We start from the raw sequence: 17,890 nt of genomic DNA on the forward strand, positions 1-17,890 counted from the left end.
AAGATGTCAATATAATAAAGACAATGAAATGTTATTTGTTGTTTACAACAAATAACAATACTCTTGTTAACTTCAATATTTGATTGTATGTTTGTTTATTTGTTTATTAACTGAATGTCATTGTTCCTCTGTTCTCCTGGAAATTTATTATTATTTTTATTATTATTTTTATGAAAACTAAATTCTGTTTGAGATTGAATGACTGTATATAAAATACAACATTGCCACCTTAAGGTTAGACGGGTGCTTCTAGAAATTGGAGCTCATTCTCAGGACGATTCAAAGAACTTGTTACACACATGTTTTTTATATCAATTTTTGCACTGCCATACTCGAAAATCAAAAGGGGAAATATTATCAAAAATAACAATTTTCGATCAATTATAAATAGCCGCGTAACCATCGTAAAGCGAAGTCATAATAAGCTTACTTCTTGTAGGGAATTTGCGAAGTAATTATTACTTAAATCAATTTTTTTAAAAGACCTCGCCTTCCATAATTTTTGAATACCATTAATATTAAAGTCTAGATTTGCTCTAAAGTACATATGAATTCTTAAATAGAAAATTAACTGGTGGTAATATTTGTAAATTAACTGGCAAAACGAATGAGAAAATAAGATTCAAAAAAGGACCTAAAGGTCTACCCCGGAGGTACTTCTGTCATCAATTCCTATGAGCCATCTTGTCTAGTATTTACTAAATAAAGCATCAATGAATAATGAGTATTTCTTAAAATTACAATTTAAAAGTGAACACAAAAGAACAATAAAACTTGTACACAAATAATAATGATGATGACAATAAATGAACAACACGTAGTATTTAAATAAATAGTTCGTAGTATGTGACGTAAAACGTAGTAAAATGCCATACATATCTACTACACCTACTAACCAATAAATATTTATTAACTTGAACGATATGTTTAAGGAGCTGGTGATCGTAATTTTGTTCTTATTTTAATGTAAGAATCAACTAGAAAAATTTAAAAGGTTCAGTTACACCCTTAAATATTAGAATACAGCCTTATATATATAAGTCATGAAACGTTACTAAACTTTAATTTTAACAATCAATCAATTACATTTTTTCGAATCTCATTGAATTATTTACATTTTCAAATCTGTATGCCCTGATCAATTTTCACACACACAATATTTTAAAAATTCAGATTTTTAGGAGTAACGAAATTGTACATTGCTTCAGATTCAACGAGATCCCGCAGGATGGGCGTTCATGAAAATAAAAAATTACATTTGCCAAATTTATGGATAGAATATTGAACAAAACTTAAGAATGAAGCTTTTTTTTCTCTCTCGCCATGGCGTTCAGTTTTCTTGCATAAGATTTTTTAAAAGAACGAAAGTATTCCAGTTCCTTTGGTAAGAAGGTTTCAGCAAGAAGGAACTGTAATACTTTGACTCCTCCTGTACGAGAAAACTGATGGCGTGGAAGATAAAAATCTTCATTTTTAAGTTTTATTCAATATTCTGTTCATAGAATTGGCGAATGCAATTTTAATTTTCGAACAAGCCTATCATGTAAGATCTCGTTAAATGCAACGTTAGCAATGAATTATTTCTTATGTTCCAGGTCACATTTCAGTGGAAGAACGGCAGTTTCAGTGTCGTGAAAAAATATCTGAACTATTTTTATAAGCAAACAAGCTTAATAAAGGCGTTCACATACGACAAAGTGAAGATTCGATATTTCAGTAGTTTTCAAGCATTTCTATACCTATATATATGAACTAGATTTTTTTTAATTCCCACAGAATAGTTTTGGAGAAATCTATGAAAATATATCATCCATCTACCGTTTACCCATAAGACCATTGTTAAATATGCCTATTTTGAAGTCATTTATTTATTTAAATAATATGGCAACACCCCTTAAAATTTTCAGGAAAGATTTAGACTTAGTGAAACTTTATATAAAAAAGGCAGTCTAGGTCCGACCCGAAAGGTCCACACGACTAACTTCCCAGTGGAAAGGATAAAAAAATATCATGATAAAAAAACGTTTGAATTTTTTTTTCATTTTTCCGTGGACTCCCCAGCGGGGGCTTCGCCCCTGCACCCCCCATAACGTTAAAACGAAATAAATCACAAGTGATAATAGTGAAAATTATGCAATTTTTCATTCGGTACAAAAAACGGCTTGACCGATTTTGCTCAAAACGTAATCAGGTCTAAGTTACATACTATGAGTTAAATGAAACTGGTCCCATGTCAATGTCATCATTTGTTCTCGAGATATGCGAGACGAAAATTTAATCCGAACATACATACATACATACATATATACATACATGTGCACACACGGACATCATTTAAAAACCACATTATTCGACTCTAAAGGCCTTGAAACGTGGAGATATGTCTAAATTTTCAATTTGTAGAATCGGAGCCATTAAAATAACTATCCCACTGGAAAGTTAAAAATCAAGGCTTTTATCCAAAATTGCCCTAGGGCTCGTAAATTCTTAAGGATTTGAATTATTCAAAAATTCAAATTCTTATAAAATTACCAGCTCTCCATATCTCGAAACATCTCTGTGTACGTTGGTTGCCATTTGTAAAGTCTAATTTTATTACCTATAATAAAAATTGTAATTTTAGATTTTAATATTTTCAATAAATCGTTAAGTAGACAAATATAATGACCTATTTATAGTACAAGTGTATAAAGTACGAACGTGTTATATAAAGTTAAATATATTATGTGACCAGAAGAATAATTTGATTGGATTTATTACACAAAAAGGAAATGGATTGAATTATAAATGAAATTTGTACGTTTATTATTTTCATGTCGACAGTTAATTGTATTCTAAAAATTTTCTTTGTGTTTTGGATGTCAATAGTACAAAAATGAAAATTCGTGTTCTATAATTATGTGCGTGTTGGAACCCTGCTGAGATTGACAGATTACCTGTAGGTACTTATTTAACGTTTACATTCGTTCCGTACAGCTACGTTAGGAACTTCATTCCTAAGTGGGGTCCCAAGACCGCAATCTTTTTTTTTTTCAAGTCACAAATGTGTTACAAAATACTTTTTACAAAATATAACAGTTTACTTTATTTAGCTAACTAATTGATATTAGGACGCTCGAACGGATATTTCGTATAGAAACTTTTTAACTTTAATCAAAACACAAACAAATTTTATAATAGATAAAACTGCCATAAACTTATTGTTTGCGTGATACCTGAGAAAAACCTGATTTCGTGATCTTTGACATTGTATAATATTCTTTCCACACATTATTTCGCAAAGAAATTTTCATAGGTTAATATATCATCTTGCATCCAAATAAAGATAATTCCGTAGATCGACCGTTTGTCTTATTTTTCTGGGGTAAGTAAGGTAACTTTAAACTCTAAGAGAAAAAATTTCCAAACAACAAATGTTGGGCTCAAAGTGGACGCTCTTTTGGCAATTTTCACTTGAGATTGATCTACAGGATTCTTCTCTTCTCAGTTCGTAGATAATTAGAGATAGAAAAACACTTTAAATCAGAAAGTTGTTCCTCTTCTATCTATTCAAAAGTTAGTTTCATGAATCGATTTTTGTAATAGCTTTGGTTTGAAAATTTCAAATTTCCGAAGCAAGTTAATGAAGAAATTATATTAAATTCAATGTGTTTTTTTTCGATATCAAACAAACAAATTTGGTCAAAGACAAATATTTTAAAAGTTTACTAAACTAGATTAATAATAAATATATTCCTATCTTCGTTTCTATATCTCTCTTTTATTATATTCAAGTTATTTTCTTTAGTTTCATTATGGAAATAATATGAGTTTCTAGAGAACAGTGATAACAAATAATGATGTCAAAAACGTTATTATTTTACGAAGGAATTATATAATAATACAAACGCAAAGCCGTATAAGTGTTAATAATAATGGTTGGGTTCGTATAGGACATATGAAATACGACCCAAACTATACCTTCTGTTAAAATCTTATGTCTATTTTATTTTCAAGATAAAATCAATATTTTGAATATCAGTTAAAACGTGTTGAAAATGAGACAACACAATCATGCTCAATAGGGGCATTAACAGATACAAAGATTTGGTCATTACTGAATTTCTATTCTGTTCTGGAGTGTAAAATTACTAAAAATACTATGTTTTCAATGTATTCTCTCTACTGAGGATATTTTGTAATGTAAGTAACATTTTAAAAAATTGTACAAAATTTTTTTAATTTAACATTTTTGTAGGCATAGCTGTCTTCAGTGATTAAAATTGCAAATATGGAGTAACCTATAAGAATAAACAATTCATACTAGGAGTAATTTTTTTTTAAGTACAATCTATTCAAGATTTATTAAAATCTCTATACTGTTACAATGTCAATTATGAACTAATATTAAATACATAGAAAAAATGTTAATTTTTAAATAATTTTTAAAAGTTTTTAAACGACTTCAACCAAAAAAGGAGAAGGTTATCAATTCGACTTTCCTTTTTTATGTGTTTAGCCTCAGAACTTTCGACTGGATGAACCGATTTTGATGATTCTTTATATATTTGAAAACTGATGTTTCCCGTGTAGTCCCATTTAATTTTTGTCCAGTTCTGACAACGGCATAAATAAGAAAACCATAAAAGTCTTAAATTTGCATTAAGTATGATCGACAAGAGGAGGAATAACTCAATACCACGCCAACCGATTTCGATTTTTAGTGACAAATTTATAGTTAGTGTACTTTAGATTCTAAAAATATTTATATGTTCTAAAAATAAGTTTATTTATTTATATGCTGTTTATTATTTGAAATTTATAAACAATAGAGCGAAATAAAAGAAAATTTGATTATAATAAAATTATCCTTATCATTCCAATAATATTGCTCATAAGTGGATACTTTATCGTATTTTATTCAATAAAAACTTTTTGCGTTATAAAATTTATGTTTATTATTTATTGTGGTTATACTTGAGACTAGACGAAATATTTATTTTTAACCGACCTCAAACAAAAAAGGAGGAGGTTATCAATTCCACTGTATTTTTTTTATGTGTTTTCCCTCAGAATTTTCGACTTTATCTATTTGAAAGCTGGTGCTACCCGTGTGGTCCCATTTCATTTTGGTCCAGTTCTGACAATGAGAAAACCATTAAAGTCTTAAATTTGCATTAAGTATGCACGGCAAGAGGACAAATAAGTCAATATCACGCCAACCGATTTCGAGTGTACTTTAGATTCACTAAAAATCACAAAATAAAAAAAACTTTTAGCAAAAAGAAAACCGACTTCAAAAGAAAAACTTTTCCAAAACAAATTAATATCCACTATAAAGTAAAAAAATAACGATAATATAATGTAGTTAAAATCATTGTTATTTTTGGAGTCGGTGTTAGCCATACTTATTAAGCAAACTGTTCTGTCAGAGTTGTTTCCTTAGCTGACACCGACTTCAAAAATAACAATAATTTTAACTACAGAATTTCTAAGGTAATAGAATTTGCGTTCAGAATTTAATGAAACTTGGAGAAAATTTTTTTGTCTCTGATTTTGATAAAACTCTGTTTATAAGTTAATTTTGACCCAAAAAATTCAAAAATCGTATTAATATAACGGTTAGGCAACTAGTTTCGGAGATATCGAGCAAAAATATGGGATAATGGGTGATAATTCAAAAATTATGCTTCCAATCATCAAATGAATACGATTTTTGAATTTTTTGGGTCAAAATTACCTTATATACTAAGTTTTATCCAAATCAGAAACCATAAATTTTTTTCGATTTTTTGTTTATGTACTTTAGTTTTTAGTTTATGTATATGAAATATACCAAGGTGTACTAAGTTTTGTCCCAAGTTTGTAACGCTTAAAAATCTTGATGCTATGAAAAAAATTTAGGTATAGGTGTTCATAAAATCATTAAATTAGTCCATTTTCGGTCTGTCTGTCTGTCGTCTGTCCATCTGACATCACGATAACTCAAAAACGAAAAAACATATCAAGCTGAAATTTTTATATAATGCATCTAAGTGAGCAGTATTATATACATGTGTTCTCTCCCACTCTATGCAGGCACACAACAGAAGAACTGTTGTATAGCTGAAAAGACATCGAAGCCACGATACAAGTCTTTTTTTGCAATTTCATAGTACATCTATAATATCTCTTACTTAGATGCATTGCTTAACGCATGTACTTTGTCATACTCGCGATATTTTTATGCCTAGATGTAAATCGAATTAGTGGTATATGTGTGACATGTATGTATATGTAATGTGAAAGAGTTATCAACACTGCCTATACATGGTATTTCAACAATTAACTCAGTCAATTGTTTGTTTTCACTTGTTTAGTAGTTATTTTATGGTTGTATTGCATGGAAGTCTTTCAGTAGTTTTGAATGAGTAAATAATATGTCTATGTTTGTGTAAACTTTTAAATGCCTGAATAATTTAATTATCGACTAATTAGTTTCTATAGCCAGTAAAAAATATATTATTTTACCAGAAGCAAAATATACAGCTTTGAAGCTCATACAAATACTTACCTACCTATACAATTTGAAATACCTAAATTAATTAAACGCTTATAAAGTGTAGAATATGTAAAAAAAATTTCTTGTACATTTGCCCTTGTTTGAAGTGAATAGGTATACAATACACACTTCAATAAAAATATACATGGAAGCACTTTAGTTTATTTAAAAAAAACTTATAGTAGATGAAAATCAAAGCGGAATTCTTCAAATTAATCTAAATAAATTCATTAAAGTAGCAATATCATTATTATTATTTTATTTTTAATTTATGCTATCATAAGAGATAATATGATCAAAGGTTGGGTTAAAAGAAATAAGTGATGTGTACAATTTTTAATTTAGTATCAACTAATAATTTCAAGCACTGTTAATATATCAATGATTCGTCATGAATATTTTATTTCACTTATAGACCTGGAAACCTAAAAATGTTGAAAAAATTTCTCCGATATGTAAAAGTAAGTTTAAGTACCATGGTGTCAGTTTCGCGGGCTACAGCCGAGTACAGGTGAAAATGTGGATGCAACACCCCTCGGAATCGCACCGCTGCATCAGGAAATATGTACGGATATGCTGGATACTAGCTCTGAATAAGTATTCGAAGCGAACGAAAGAAGAAAATTGATGGGAGGTTAAAAGTTTTTTGTAACTTCCGGTACCAAAGTTTCCTATACCCTAACGCCGTACCTATCTGTTGGCGCAGGGGTGAGATACCAAGAAGTGTGACATCCATGTTTTCACCTATACTCTCCTGTACCGCGCAAAACTGACGCCATGCTGGTTAAACCTCACACGAAATATTTCAGGAAAGGTATTAAGTGTTGTGGTCTATTAATAAACCCGTTGTGCCTGACTTATTAAGCATTTATGAGCACAGTAGTGGGGACATCAATTATAGATAAAAAGTAAGAATCAAATTTTTCGATATCTGGTGTAAATTTTCAAAATATTGAAAATAGAAAATTTTGTTTAATTATTTGGCTTTCGATATTATGAAAACCAAGGGAGATATCGAAAAATTAAATTAATATTTTTCGTCTATATTCATGGAGTTATAACAAAATTCATCATCAATGTTGAAAATAAGGTACAAATAATTTCTACCATAAACTAGAAAGGTCTACCACATAAGTCTTTACTTGCCCTGGCGCTCGTACAACCTTAATCTAACCATTATTCTCATGCTCTAAAATTTCATTTTTTGTTTTAGAAATTCGATTAATATTTGAATAAGAACGTCATTATGCGGTGGCTAGATATATGTGGCTACCCTAGAAAGCTTGAATAGATTGAACTTCTCTTAAAGAACGGTTCCCACCCTTCTTGCATGTTGATCAAACTATTACTACTCCTTCATTTTTTACATGATAAAATTTTAAAGGACGCTTATGTCATGTCTGAAATATTAACTTTTCGCACTTAAATTAAGTTGAGTGCCTTCTGAAAAGAAATTATTGTTATCATATTGATTGAACCAAGGTCCAACAGTTCACTTCATAACGAAGTGTTTATAAAACTATAAACAATGAAAACAATCTTCTCAAAGGTGTGAACCTGCACAAAATACAGAGAATTGCAAAATCTATTACCGGTCTTGTACATTCATATTATTTTGGAAAAATAATGACAATGAGAGAACTCGAGTAGCATGCACAAATCTCTTGTCTCACCAAATAATCACAGATTCTATTTTATAGAACTTAACAAATACAAAACAGAGCTATTGCGTTTCATTACAAGAAAAAAGTAATACAAGAAAACAAAATCAGTGAAACGTATCAAATACAGTTTTATATAGAATTGGGAATGGATAGTAACAGTATAAATGTGTAATATGGCAGCCAGGAACAGTTAGTAGCAACCTATCTGGGTTCTATAAAGGATACAATAGTTTATGTAAAGAGTTGTGATATTATTACATACTAAAAATATATGGGACATTGGTGTATCTTGGATCTCGCTTTTAAACATGTCTGCTAAAAATATAACAATAGAAATATTCCCTTTGTACTTCTGGGAAGTTAAATTAAAAATATTCCTGATAAATACTATATTTATATTTTATTAATTTGTGATCCATGGTACTAGACCGTAATGTACCAAGAATCATACCCTAATTTACGTAAGATCATTTTCACTGACTGTATCTGAAAACGCTTTTTGCACATTTGATGTTTGCAAGTAAGGAAAAAAGCGTATCATATAACAAACTTATGTGCTTTTGGAACACTTGAAAACTATTTTAAATTTTCCCCAGTAGCTACTTACCCAGAGACTTAAATAGTAGTTTTAACTCTTATTTGGATTGTCTCATGAATACAGTAATTTATGCATGATGTCATCAAAGTATACCAAAATTTTTTACTTTTTGCAATAGAATTTAAAGAAAACAAAAGCACAGGGACAGCCATTCCCTAAGTTGTTTGCTTTCTGGTAAGAACGTTCTTAATATGTTTATGTGTTCAAGGTACAACACTGTACTTTCTGTCTTTATAGGTACATAGCAGAGTGGAGAATTTGTTTTTCTTTTCACCGAGAAAATAATAAATGTAAGGACTTGGAAAAGTCATTAAGAAGTAATTAAAAAACGATTTATTAAAATTGCGATGAAAATTGTCTAGGTGGGTGAAATATATATAAAATCGTTGTATTTTGAAATATAATTTGATATACATAATTTTAATAATTAATTATTATCACTTTTTTGTTTTTTACTTTTCATACCTCCAAATTAATTGTTTATACATAAATAGATAAATTATTATTGATATTAAAAATTTGGTGTTGAATATTTGTTTTTGTCATTTTTGTTTATTTGTGATTTGCATTTTTTATAACAAAAGTAGTGGGTTTGATAATGATTTTTATACTGCTACTTTAAAAACTGCGAATATTGTAGACATTAAGTAATTTTGTAATTCTGTAGAATTTTGAGAAATTCATTTTACGTGGTGAAAGTGATGTGGATAATTCTATGCTTTCTTTTAGTTAAATGTTGTATCGCCTCAAATTGACATCCAATATCCGTAATTATCTTCGTTAAAAAAAAAAAAAAAACGTTTGCACTGCACAAAGGGACACACTGAAAAAGAATTAATAAACAGTTTAAGAAGCAAACAGCCCGGTAGTTGAAACCAAGAGTTTTTTTAACAATTATGACTAAGAATCAAAATATCAAATTTTAAATGAATAATAATCTTTTGACAAAAGCTCAACATTGAATCTAGAACTCGTTGAAAAATAAATGTCTTCTAGATATAAAAATAGAAATAAAATATCTTACATTTAAATTATCTCGGTCTTAAAAACACTTTTAAAAATACTTATCTTCTTTTACTCTTTTACTATTTACGATTAATGTCAGTGGAAAAATACATAATTTAAAAGTGTATTTAGCATACAAAATAAAGCAAAAAAGAGAAAAATACGTCAGCAGTGGCTGCGTAAACTAAGCGAATTCCATCTTAAGAATATAATTTATAAATTGAAACAGGATTGTCGTCATTTTTAAAGAAATTATAAAAAGTTAGTAAATAATAAATTAAAACAAAAAACGGACAAAAATAAACATGCTTTAAGTATTGACGAATATTTTGAAGATAATGGAAAAAGATTTATTATAAATAGCAAGGCGGTTTTTCTACTTCGGAGATTAATTTTTTTTAAATAACGTCTGTTCAATGAACAAATCGTGTTTTACTTAACAATAAAAAGTCACCCTATTAGATCAGTTGGTTAAGGCGTAACCAATTCCAACTGCGGTATGCCTAGGGTAACGGGTTAGATTCCCGCCGTTGCAACAAATTTAATTTAATTAATAGTTGTGATGGGCTGGTATAGTGCATGGTATATGTATGAAGGAAGTGCCCTCAGCCTCTAAAAATGAGGAGCTGATTTATGAAATTATCAGCGGAAAGGTGGTAAAAAAACATATATGGTATCACAATGGGCTCTATAGCTTAAATGTGTCCTTCGTATACAGCCAGTATAAACTAACCTAAGCTAACCTAACAATGAAAAGAATAAAATTAACGAAACCACATACAGAAGTGAATTTTTTAATTTATAATATTGAAGTTCCTATGGCACGTCGTTTGTGTAGGATCGATAGAAATTTGAAGAAATTTTATCAGTGATACAAAGACAATATCTCGTTTTCCCTGTAAAAGGAAATTGGCTAACAGGCGATATATTTAACTCATCCGCATATAAAGTCAATAATAAATAACAAGTATATTTCACGAGCATCAACGCTTGTTGTATTTTTTATTTGACCGCTAATTTCCATTTCATTTAACAACACAGAAAAAAATGAACACAAAAGTGAAGAGGAATAAAGAAGAGAAAAAGAATATGTACATAAAAAAATAAAAAACAAAACGATTTGAAAAATTTTCTTTAATTGTCATTTTATATGCGAAAAAAAAAAAACGAATGTTTTTTAAAATAAAAAATAATAAAAAATAAAGTTGAAAGGAAAAATAGCTTGAATAATATTCATAATAAAAAAATGATGCTTTAAATTTATTTTTTATTTTCTTTTAATTTACCGTATGTTTCATTAAACGTGCGATGAATAATAGAAACCACAATTTTTATTTGAAAACATTAAAATAATGTTTATAAGAATTGTGATTCTTATCAACGTAATAAATAATCTTAAATATTTATTCAGGTCTTCGGCGGAACAAAAAGGATTAACTCTTTTATTTCTGTAAGTAGTACAATGTGGATCGGTAAGCAATACTTTCACAGCAAATAGTGCACGCAAAGTGTGTAATATTTTATTTCTTTGCCTTTATTTTTATCTAAAAATTGTCCTTATAATGATACAAATGCATGCTGCCAGGCCGGAAAATTTTAAAAAATTTTCTTAATAAAATTGAGAAAATTATTTATTATGACTCAAGAAAAATATTTTAATTATTTTGACAATTTAGAACACTAAAGATCTAACAAAATTATTTCTAAAACTAATAGCTTCAGAGATATTAATAATTTAAAGTTCAAAAAATGGTGAAAATGGTCACTTTCAATCCTGAAAAACAATTAAAAAAAACCAAAAATGTTGCCCAAAAAAGTTCTTATTACGGAAAATTGTTAAAAAATTTTCTGGGCCACTTTTCCAACACGAAGACATGTATTTATATCATCATTAAGAAAATTTGAAGAGAATCGAATAGAAACCGATTCTAAGTTAAAACAAAATACACTAGCATGGTTCTTAATGAGAAAATAACTGTTTCTTAACCTAATTGAAAAGAATTCGTCAAATAAGGTTCGTGACATTATGATCGATTGGAGTACTTGACGTAATAAGCTCTGAATAACATACAATATATCATATTATTATTGACTTCAGAAATATTTCTGGGAACAAATTAAATTAAATACATTATGTTAACTATAAAGTGGTGTTAAAATATGATAATTTTTCATACTTTTTCTATAGCTCTTAAATAAAGACATTACTTATGTTCCTTTTTTAACTTTATAGACTTTATATACATTTCGCATGTTGCCAATATAAAAGCCTATATTTTATATACACCTTGCAGTAAAATCCGTTTCGTACGAAATCACTTTTTGCATATATTGTTTTTAAATTTTAGACTTTGAGACAGAAAGGGTGCTTTGTAAAATGATTAATACATGCTGAAATCGTGCTCATTTAAGCACGCAACTCTTTCGACTCTTTCGACAAAATTCAAAAAAAGAAGTTTGGTAGGCTCGCTAAAAGGAAGCCACTCATGAAATTTTAAGTATGTGTCAATCATTTTACAAAGCACCCTTTCTATCTCACGGCCTATTTAGATGTATGAGCTTATGTTAATATTATTTTGAAAAGTAAAACAAATGTAACGTTTGCCGATTCGTGTATTCAAAAGTTAAATTTCACGTTTTCAGGCTTTCTAAAGTCATTGATAAAAAATAAAACAATGTAACGAGTAAACAAAATAAAAAAGCTGAAACACAAAAGTAATAGTGTCCGTCCCACAGTCTTCACCATAAAGTTTGCTCTGAAACCTAAAGAAGAGACCGACAGAAAAGTCAGTGACAAAAGGGCTGGGTTTCATCGTCTCCCCTGCTTGCTTATCTTGGCAGATAATGATACACTGGCAGATATAAACGTCTTATGGATTTGCCACCAGTTATGCCAGTAAATAACTTTAGCCTGGATTGGCTGTGTGTCTACCTGAAATTGCCGTATTTCAATAATGTTTTATGGCAGTATTCTTCTCCAGCATCTCCTCCAATCCCATCAAAGTAGACAATAAAGAATCATTACGGACATAAAATTAAATTTTATTTGTGTAAAGAACATTTAAAACCTAGTTTGAAATCAAGAATCATCGATAAAGTCACGTTTTTTATTTTTATTCTAAGCCCATAGTCGTCAAGGGATAATAAATAATTTGTATCACACCAAGGATTTTTAAGACTTTTGTAGACTGAGAGTCTTTATCAAGTGCCATTCATTATTCATTCGAATCATCTTGAAACAATGACAATTATTTCGTAACCGTTATAAAAAGGGTTTTACTGTATATACAATTTATACTTTGGATATATGTTATCTCTTTTTATAACATTTATTATCATATTATTCATCCATCTTTATTTTTAATATTCCAACAGTAATTTTTTCCCACGTACATAGAAAGCGAAAAAAAACATAAATATTACTTTTTAATAAAATAAAAAGCCTACTGTTTTTCCTTTATGCTTATGAGCGTTTTTTTTCTCTTGCACACAGGAATTATGATAGTGATTCATTATTTTCAACATTTCGGATACGGAACATAATTTTTGTTTTTCTTTTGCAAATTATTCACATGTATGTGAATGTATGTGCGTGTGGGTGTGTCAGCTTGTGTGTGTAAGATTGATAGTGTTAAATGTCAATGAATTTTTTATTTTCATTTTTTATTATACACTGCTTCGTTGTTTTATTGGTCGTTAATGTGGAAAATATTGTGACCATAAAGGTGACGTTGAATTTATTTGTAGAATAATTATTTTATTAACGTATATGTAATGACTAGTATAGGAAGCACTGCAAACGTATTTTGGAATTAGCTGCAATAATTAAAAAATTTATGAAGATGTTGACCTTTGGAGTTCTCACAACAAAAAATAAGAACACTTTTTTGAATGAAAGTTTTCCAGCAGAAAGAATTAAAACGGATGTTCGTTATCTGATAAGCTTGAAATTATAATTTATTGATTGTTGGACTACAGACACATTATTTTGTTGATTGTTGAGCAAAATATTTGGGCAATTCTTTATATTATTTATAACATAAAACGTTCCAACAAAATATACATGGACACTTAACAATAGAGTCTACCTTGTTTATATTTTTGAAAGAAAATATTTGAAAGAAAAAGAGACAAAAATCACTCCTCACTAGATTTTTAAACTGTTTTATGAGAGGCTACAGCAAGGTGATTCTTTGTTTACGAGTTACTAGGTTAGTTTTTTAGAAGTACATTTACGTTTTCTGTATTTGATCTCTATTGCCAAGAGCATTTATTTTGTATTATTTGAAAACTTACCTCTGAATGCTGAAGATGTATGGCTTGAAATCTTTCATCACTATTGTATGTTGTTAATCCAACAGTTAATAAATGGTAATCTTTTCTTCTAATCCACGATACCTAGAACAAATAAAATTATCATGATAGAAAATTGTCACTTAAATTAACTTCTTTTATATAAATTTGGAAAATTTCTTCGAAAAGGATTAAACGAAGTTTTTTTGTTATACCTGCAAATTAAAAATTGAAAGAAAATGTTCAAATTGCAAAAAAAAACAACACTTTCAGTATTCGAATTTAGGTAGTTCACCGTAGAAATTTTCGATTTTAAGCATTTGACTTTTTAGGAATATTGGAACATATTTTTTAATAGTTTAAGCATTTTAAGTTTTATATTTTTTAGTGTGATATCGAAATTAACGACTAGCAATAGAAATTTATTCACTTTTGAAAACCTGAATTCCGTTTAGACTAGTTTATACGCGTAAAAATAGTTATACAACGTGTATTTTATGTATTTGCATATGTATTTTTCATCTCGCTTGAATTTTGCACTGGTTCAAACTTATAAATCATTTAACGTTGCTAAATTTCAACCTTCCTCTTTTATGTTAAAACTTTATTTACACGAAATATTTTAATTTCATAGATTATAGTTTCAATTCGATGACATACAAGTATTATTATTGACTTTAACTTTACAAACACAAAGAAATCACTAAAATAGTACAAGAAATAAAGCTAAACAGTTCAAAAGTTTAGGGACTTGCCGAAAATGTGCTTATAGATTATGTTACATGGTGCTTGAGGAATATTTAAAGACAGTTTCCCGCCAATAGTTTACATCAACTGAAAAGTTTACATTAAGAAAAGTTAACATTAACTGCAAAATTAATTGAAAATAAAAGTTGTTTTATTTAACAGACATTTTCATTTTTATTCGATTAAAATTCGCTGAGATTTGCTATTTTTTATGATACTTTTCTGCATGTTTTTAAATAAACTGATATCCACGAAACCGCCTTTTTTCTACAGTTTTTCGGAGATAGTTCAAAAATCCTAGGTGCAGAGCTTGTCTTTCATATCAGTTAATATATTGTTTTCAAGTTGTGGAAGGAAATTTGTTTTTAAAATTTCTAAATGTACCAATTGACAAATAACTTTGACATGATTTCAACGTTATTTAACAGGCTTTCAACTATATCTATAATCAAATTTTCTGTGAGTCTAAAATTTTTGTTGTTTGAAATTCTTTTTTTATTGCTTGTGCTAAGTGTAACGAAGTAAATATAACATATTCATATCAAATCAGCTAAATTCGGCATCTTTCAGGAACAAACTTATCGATATAATAGTAATAATTCTACTAGATAATTGGGAAATATCATTTACCTCTACTAGAATGGTATCATTATCGAAAAGGTTCTCATAACCACATTCATGTACTCCGATTTCAATCTATTGAAAATTAATATTATTGACAATAATTCGACAAATACATTATTATTATTATCATTATCATTTGGTTGTAGTTTAGGCTGACAGTTAGTATATCGATTGTGGTTATTATACTACAAGACCTATACAATATGTGGTAATTTTAATATATATAGGCTGCTCCAATAAATCAACAAAATTTAGTTAAAATACAATAATTTGTAAGAACAATTTTAAATTCTTTGAAACAACAATTCACTACAATTAACAATTCATCGGAGCCAACCAATTTTATTTAGAATATTTAACAAAAATAAGAAACTTCGAATTTTGTCTATGAAGCTAAAGCTGATAATTTGAGGATTGGTTATAGTAGTTGTGTACACCCACACACTGCGGTCAGTCATGCGTTCGATAGAACAGGGGTCAGATATATGTCAGTCAGCCCTTCTTTATGAACAATTTATACATCATATTCATTTATGATTTCCGTGGTATTTAAATGAATTTATTAAAGCTGAAAATTGTTTTACAGCTTGTATATTGCATATAGATAATAGTTATCATTGTCAGTCAGTGAAACGTTAGAGCAGGGCTGATCAGTTAGCCATTATTCATGAACAGTTAATAAATAAGATTCATTTATGTTAAAAATAAGCGCCTCCATTGGATTTTAAAAATAAGCGCTATGATAATATTTGAAAAACCGCTTAAACAACCTCAAAATAAAAAGTTTCCAAAACGATTTTTCCTTAGAAAAATTTAATATATTTTCTGCATCTCCTAGCCGAAAAAACGTAAGAAATATATCCCTATAGTATTATGGCCCTACTATTTCTTAAAAATCCAAGATTTGTTTAAACATATTACCTATATATTTCCAGAATTATTCATTTAATTTTAACCAGTGGTATTAATTTCTACAAAAAGCCGTTTTGTCCACAGCATGTCGATAATCAATATATAAATAAATTAAAGCCGATCCTCCAAAAAAAGTTTAATAAATTGTGACGTATTTTCTAAACTGAAGTAATCGGTTTTGACGGGACATTCTCTATACATTTAAATACAGTTTGCGAACATCCAATAAGCACATAATAGTCGGCACTGTATATTTTTAGTACAGGAAAACATCTCTAATTCAAGTGCTTTTGTGTTGTTTATTGATAAATGGTAATAATAGGCTTTATGATTTTTAGGGTACTGTAACTACCAGGTAGATGTACTTCTGAAAGACATCGTTTTTATTGACAATCCTTAAACCTAAATTACAAAAAAGATGAGAAGGTTATGAATATTTTACTAAGATTTTTAAGGTAACAAAGAAGGTAAAAATTTATAATTTTCCTTTGGAAGATGAATTTTTTAACTTGTGTTCAAACAAATTGAGAGATTTTTTGAATGATCAAACAGTCAAACCAGTTTCAATAATCTTTTCTAGTTTCCAATAAGTTTGCTTTTATACGAGGAAGGCACATGTGTCCCAATCTAATGGATCGAAAAGAAACCTGAGAATGACACTCCAATTATCAGCGAAACCAAATGTGCCAGGCTGAGGATTAATTTTGTTTTATGTCGGTAAATTTTGAGCAAATGAATCGATTTATCACACAAATCATTCGAATTCGATGTGTTCTCGAGATAACAGGGCCGGATTAACAAGTAGGCAGAATAGGCAGTTGCCTGGGGCCCCCGATTTTAGGGGGCCCCCGAAAAATGAAAAAGACTTCTAAAATTTTCTTACAAACATAAAATTCTAGAGAGTGAAAGAAAAATATAATCAGAACTTGTAATATTTGGGGTTGCGCAGGGACAAATAGGACACAACTAAACAACGTACAGGATAATTTAGAAATTTAATTAAGAATTAATATACATAGAAAAATGTTCGTATTAAAGTTCATCAATATTCATGAAATAAAATCACATCAGTGTTCATACTAAATTAACGCATGTAATACAGTTTAGATACGCTGCTATACAACAACCTCAATACAGTTTAGATACGCTGCTATACAGCAAACACAATACAGTTTAAATACGCTGCTATACGCCAAACAATCAACTTTTCTCTAAGTGATGGAGACCTCCACGAAGCTATAAATAACTTAGTTCGTTTTTATTCTAGAGATTTGGAAGAATTTTTTATTGAAATGAAACAATTCCAAAGTTACGTGAACTCCAGATACACTGACGCACAAAAAACTCATAGTCATTTGTATAAGATTCTAATGGAAGATCAATTAGCCGATGTATTTCCTAACACAGAAATAGCTCTTCGGATTTTTTTAACATTAATGATCACAAATTGTTCTGCCGAACGATCCTTCTCGCAATTAAAAAGAATCAAAGCTGCTGAAAGAGCTACAACGCGACAAGAGCGACTCG

At 29.0% G+C, this 17,890-nt stretch overlaps 1 protein-coding gene across 2 annotated transcripts in view; it reads right to left on the reverse strand.

Annotated features, from left to right (window-relative positions):
- Positions 1 to 17,890, reverse strand: part of LOC123297434 — a 700,259-nt gene that overhangs the window by 139,025 nt on the left and 543,344 nt on the right. For both annotated transcript variants that reach the window (XM_044879092.1, XM_044879093.1), the window contains exon 3: positions 14,084 to 14,185. In XM_044879092.1, the coding sequence (XP_044735027.1) occupies positions 14,084 to 14,185 (102 nt within the window). The remainder of the gene's footprint in view (positions 1 to 14,083; positions 14,186 to 17,890) is intronic.

This window comes from Chrysoperla carnea, chromosome 4 (genome assembly GCF_905475395.1).
Source record: "Chrysoperla carnea chromosome 4, inChrCarn1.1, whole genome shotgun sequence".
NCBI classification, from domain to species: domain Eukaryota; kingdom Metazoa; phylum Arthropoda; class Insecta; order Neuroptera; family Chrysopidae; genus Chrysoperla; species Chrysoperla carnea.